Source organism: Nerophis lumbriciformis, linkage group LG31 (assembly GCF_033978685.3).
Source record: "Nerophis lumbriciformis linkage group LG31, RoL_Nlum_v2.1, whole genome shotgun sequence".
In the NCBI taxonomy this organism is placed as follows: Eukaryota; Metazoa; Chordata; class Actinopteri; order Syngnathiformes; family Syngnathidae; genus Nerophis; species Nerophis lumbriciformis.
The window spans coordinates 20643364-20649588 of record NC_084578.2 but is presented as its reverse complement, the minus strand read 5'-3'; the positions used below and the strand labels follow the sequence as shown (position 1 = coordinate 20649588).

Below are 6225 nucleotides of genomic sequence, written 5' to 3'. Positions count from 1 at the left end.
ACGGGAGGGTGGACAAAGCGGTGGGCCGCCAGGCCAAGTGTCCCCGCAACCAGCGGGGAAGAGTCAGTTGGCGACGAAGAGTTGAACGCCGCCGCAATTGGCGAGCCGGTCACCTATGGAATGGCTACATCTGTGGCCAAAGAGAGGGCCGCATGCCGGCGCCTGATGGCCGACCGTGCGTCAGGCCAGCTGGAGCTGGAGGTCGCGGAGGCGACGATGCTGGAGACGCTGGCGAAGCCGTGGGACGGCCCGCTGGAGACGAAGAAGACGATGTCGGCGGCGTGGGCGGAGCCAGCGGAGCAGGTGGCTCGTCTGCCGGCGTGAGCGAAGTCAGAAGAGCAGGCGGCTCGTCTGCCGGCGTGGGCGGCGTCAGAGGAGCAGGCGGCTCGTCTGCCGGCGTGGGTGGAGTCAGAGGATTAGGCGGCTCGTCTGCCGGCATGGGCGGAGTCAAAGGAGCAGGCGACTTGTCTGCCGGCGTGGAAGGGCTCCTGGCGTGGGAGGGCTCACCAGGGTTGATGGCGTCCAAAGGCCCCACGGGGTGGATGGCGGCATCTGTAGTCCCACCGGGGTGGATGGCGGCGACTGCGGCAGATCCACTGGAGTTAGAAGCAGTTGCGCCTCCCCAGCTACACAGGTACTCATAGCCCCCCCCCAAGTACGGATCCAAGACATCCCCAAAGAGGCCCACAGACGACAGGGATGGGTGGGAGGAAGCTTGAAAGGAGGCAAAACATCTCCTTCATTCGGCCATCAGTGCCAGCACTCTGTCAAGCCTCTCCGCCATAGAAATCTCCGCGTGGTTCGTATTTGACTGGAGTATTCTGTCAGGAAGTGGGGGTGACGAACCCCAAGATGTAGAGATGGCAGGCTTGGTACAGGAAGACATGATTTTTAATGTCCAAAAAAGCAGGAAAAACACAAACCAGGAACCAGGAGACAGGAAACAGGATACCAGGAAAACAGGTGAACTGAAAACAGCGAACAGGAACCAGCAAACAAGAAAACTGGAGACAGCAACCAACAAACAGTCCACAGCATGCAGTTACAGCTTACAATACTCCATACCTGATTGGAGGGTGAGGCAAGTATAAATAGCAGTCAGCTGATTGACACCAGGTGTGGCCAGGTGCCAATCAGCCGCAGCTGAGGGGAAACAGCGCTCAGGGAGAAAAGCAGGAAGCTGAACAAAAATAAGAGCGCTGACAGGAAATAAAACACACAGAGGAAAAACCAAAACATAACCAAACTGTCAGTGACAAGACTGACATGATCGTTCTTGCTTTGTTCCTTAAGTGCAATGCTTTCCCTGTGTTGTCGGTGCACTTCCCTGTTGCACTTATGGTTTGTGAACAATATGCATAATTATATATTTCTATAGTCTAATTAAAACTTGTTAAATTAAGGAAATAACTATTCAGATAGAGAATATATTTTGGTTTTCCCCCTACAGCCCATACTGCAGGCTCTCTCTGGCGGAGGGATTTAAACGTCTCAGGTCCACCTCTCACTGCCCATCTGACATCAGTGTGCTTCAGCAAGCTGATCCTGTCATTCAAGAAGTCTTGCCGTTCTGGGAGCAGAAGCACCATCCCAACCACAAGGAGAGTTAGCAGTTATCTGGGCCTGCAGTGGTGATGCTCAGACAATAGGACCGCTTGGTGGAGAAAAGTGGGGATCTTTATCAACAGGTGTTTCACCTGTATGGTGTTAGGCCAGCTCTGTAGGTGCTATTACCTGCTGCCTTGAAGAAAGATGTGTTCACGGAAGTCCATCAGAGACATGGCCATCAAGAGATAACTTTTAGAGCTACTTTGATAGCAGTGTAGTTGGCCAGGCATATCCTCTGATGTGGCACCGCACCTGTGAGAGGTGCCAGTTAGCCAAGAATACCCAACCAATGGGACACTTGTTGGCTTCCTGGCCAAGTGAGATCCTCGCTATGGACTACACTATGTTGAACCCACTCACAATGGGTTGGAAATTGTCCTTGTTGTGACTGACGTGTTTAGTAAATACACTTTGGCTGTTTCCACCCGTGATCAGTAAGCTTCCACTGCGGCTCATGTGTAGTGTAGTGTTTTTCAAAGTTTGGGGTCCCTGCCCATATACATTCAGACCAGGGCCGCAGCTTTGAGAGCACCCTGATCCAGCAGTTGTGTGCACTTTATGGTGTTGAAAAGTCTTGCACCACGCCGTACCATACGGCTAGTAACGGGCAATGTGAGCGTTTCAATCAAACCCTTCATGATTTTCTACGTGCATTTTCTCCACCGGTGACACAGACCACCCTTTGGGGACAACTTCTTGTGTTTTGCAGGAGGAGTTGAGATGGCACAGACACAAGGGGGAAGTAAAGCTCTATGATTTATTATATATATATATATATATATATATATATATATATATATATATATATATATATATATATATATATATATATATAGACAATATATATAATAATCAAACAATAATAATATAAACTAAGGAAATGGAGTGTGACAAGAATCCAAAAGTGTGTATGGTGTGAGACTATGTGTAGGATTTAATGAGTATGTTACCAGGAATGTTGGGCGAGAGGCGGAAGATCAGGGGGATGTCTGTGAGGCAAGCAGGAAGTCGGGGGCTAAGAGGGGCGAAGAAGGTTCGTGTCCAAGCGAGTGGTCGAGATCCAACAGGCAGTCAGGGAAGCAAAGGAAACGTGGGGTTGAGACGAGACGCACAGCTCGAAAACAGGAACGGGGATCTTCTGCAGAAACGACACGACACAACAATGAAACACGGAGGGGAAAATAGAGAGAGAGCAGGATTGCATCAAGCATCTATCAGGCTTACTGTACGGGAACGGATGGTTACGTTTTGGCCAGGAACGCAGGTCAGCATTGGCTTAAGAAGCCCAGCCAGATCATCACCGACAGGTGCGCGGATTGCATATTGAATGCAGCTGCCGGCTGCCAGCTGTGTGACACGTGCAGGAGAGGAGCGGCCGTGGGCGTGTCCCGAGGTGCGTTCCGTGGGGCTCCTTGAGGAATGGGCATTGGCATGTGTCCGGGCCGTGACACTACTGCCCCAACTTGACCCGGTCTCTATTTTGCCAGGTCTTATGGTGGCTCCTGCTGCTCCAATGGCAGATCTGTAGTCAGCCAATTTGAATGTTCTGCCTGTCAGTTGCCCTAGAAACAGGGAAGCGGTAGTGCGGCGGACTGGCCAGGCAACTGCTGGTCTGCACTTTAACTCTCATCATCTTCCAAGGTCTGTGGGAGAATTGGTACTTAGCTTCAGGACCACTTCTAGTCCTGTGTCAATGCAGTGTTGACCCATTTTAAATTTTGGAAACAGCAGTTCAAATCTTGACCTTTACTGGTACCTGTACTAGTGGATGCTCGAGGTGCTGAGAGCCTTAACAATGGTTTCATACAGGGAGCATCATTTCTTACAGTGTTGTGCATTCTTACAGTTCACATCCCGACATGTAAAGGCATCTTTTGAAACCTTAACACTGCCCAGCAAAGAATCAGAATGACTGGCATGTTTATTTAGATCCTTACATATTTTCCCCACCTCGATGCTATTATCCACAGGCAGCAACACAGGTAAATTGCCTGTGTTTAACACCACGCGAAAAGGAATATGGTAGATTATAATACATTTTCATCATCTCAATGGAGGGGCGATAGGGAAAGGGGGATTTCACTCTCGCCTGGGGCGTCAAATGGTCTAAAGCCGGCCCTGGTTGTATGACAACGCTCCAAATAGGACGTCATGTAGTTCAGCTAAGGTCAAAGAAATGTTCAATGTCTCAAGGGTAGATGACTTGTCATGATGACATTGTCTCAGGCTAAAACTTTGACCCAATAAGATTTGCTTGGGGGAGGTACAATGGTTTGGACGAAAACATTTGAACACATAAACCACATGTAAAACATAGGCCATGTGTCTCCTCTTCTTCTTGATGATGGAGGAGTACCAACCAGAGCTCTGCTTTCCACAACTCATCAACATCTCCTGTAAGAAGTCCATGTTTCATTGGTCTGAAGGTGTTCTCTTAAATGTTCTTCTGGCCATCATCTGCATCATCACTGTGGTTCTCAACCTGCTGGTCATCATCTCAATCTCCCACTTCAGGCATACATTGATATTCTAGCATTGCACAACATTTTTGTCATTTAATCATGGCTATAGTAGTTGTTATTGTCTATTTACTTTTTCTATAATCTACTAAGAAATATGTTGTCTTGTTTATTTTTTGTTTTTTCTCCAGGCAGCTCCACACTCCTACCAACCTCCTCCTCCTCTCTCTCGCGGTATCTGACTTTCTGGTGGGCCTCCTGGTGTTACCGATTAAGATGTACATGACATTATCCTGCTGGACTTTTGGTGATGTTCTTTGTTCTCTGTGGTTCTACATGACTGTGTCACTGACTTCCGTATCAGTAGGAAACATGGTGCTGATATCTGCTGACCGTTATGTGGCTATTTGTGATCCTCTGCAATATAATACCAAAGTCACTGTAAAAAAAGTTCAACTTTTTGTTTGTATTTGTTGGCTTTTTGCTTTTCTCCTCTGTAGCATCATTTCAAAGGTTGAACTGACTCATCCTGGAAAGTCTAATTCCTGCTATGGAGAGTGTGTTTTTGGTATAGACTTCGAAGGTGTGATTATTGACCTTATTGTGGTATTTATTATTCCTCTCAGCATCATCATCACTCTGTACATGAGAGTGTTTGTGGTTGCTGTGTCTCAGGCCCGAGCCATGCGCTCTCATGTTACATCAGTCAAACCACATTCAGTCACAGTAAGAGCAAAGACATCCGAGTTGAAAGCAGCCAGGACTCTTAGTGTCCTTGTCCTTGTCTTCCTCATGTGTCTCTGTCCATATTATAGTGTTTCTTTTGCAGGTGACGACAAAATACTGTCCTCATTTGCAAATTATTCTCTGTATCTATACGCTTTAAACTCCTTTTTTAACCCGTTAATATATGCTTTGTTCTATCCCTGGTTTAGAAGAGCTATTAAACACATTGTCACTCTGCACATACTGCAGCCTGGTTCCTGTGGGGACAACATACTGTAATTTTTTTATTTATTTATATTTATTTGACCACTTTTGTGTAAGGTTTTGTAGAAAGAGTTTTGACTTTGAGACGTGTGGAAACAGGTGAGCTGTGTCTATGTTTATGGGAAGTGTGTGCTTCTGATAAAGACATGTTTTGTTTATTTTTTTGCAACAGGGACCAGGCTTTGTGTTTTACCAAACTTTAAATATGAAAATAAAATGCTGAGACATAGTGATATTTTACATTCTACATTTTCTTATTGTCTTATATAAGCTCACATACTCTAAATTGAGGACATGTTTCATTCAAGATTCAAGATTCAAACACCTTTATTAATCCCTCAAGGGGCAATTCCATTTGAGCAACAGGTTGTTGTGGTTCACAAAGCCCACATGGCTCACAATAAATAAAAAGTCAATATCTACATAAACAACACAATACTAATAAAATATAAATGTAAACGTTTAAACATTTAAGAGTCTGAGTGCAGAAGGGATGATTGATTTGGAAAAGCGATTTGTTTTACTCAATGGAAGGGCATAACGTCGCCCTGAAGGCAACAGAGAGAATTCCCCCGCAAGTACATGGCTCGGGGAGGCTAAAATGCTCTTTGCTTTTCGAAGGATTTGCCGGTTGCAGAAGAGGTTTAAGTCTCTTAGTTTTACTCTGGTAATCTTAGAGCAAGATTTTAGAATACTAGACAGGCTGTTTCGGTCTTTAACTGAAAGACAATGAAACCAACAAATAAAAGAAAAACACATAAGACTCTCAATAAACGTTTGATAAAAACGACAGAGTATAACAGAACTGACAGAGAAATAATTAAATTTCCTGAGAAGATAAATTCTCTGTTGTGCTGGCTTCACTATAAAATCTGTGTTCACATCAAACTTGAGCTGGTCGTCAAAAAAGGTCCCCAAATATGTATATGATGAAACAATGTCAACTTTTTTGTTATGTATGATGCACTCCGTAGAAACATCCTTCTTACGTCTAAAAATAATGATTAATTATCTGGCTTTAGATACATTTAAATCCTAAAAGTTACAGTCACACCAGGAGATCAAATCCGTTAGGGCGTTCTCATGCTTTGATTGTGAACCATAGAGGAGGGACCGCAGTGCCGTGTCATCAGAGAACTTAATCAGATAGCTGTCTTCCTGCCTACTT

The 6225-nt window shown here is 45.4% G+C and overlaps 1 protein-coding gene across 1 annotated transcript; it reads left to right on the top strand.

Annotated features, from left to right (window-relative positions):
- Positions 1 to 3949: 3949 nt before the first annotated feature.
- Positions 3950 to 5072, top strand: LOC133574307 (trace amine-associated receptor 13c-like). The gene is made up of 2 exons (XM_061926452.1): positions 3950 to 4122; positions 4259 to 5072. The coding sequence occupies exons 1-2, from the start codon at positions 3950 to 3952 to the stop codon at positions 5070 to 5072; spliced, it is 987 nt and encodes a 328-aa protein (XP_061782436.1).
- The last annotated feature ends 1153 nt before the right edge of the window (positions 5073 to 6225 follow it).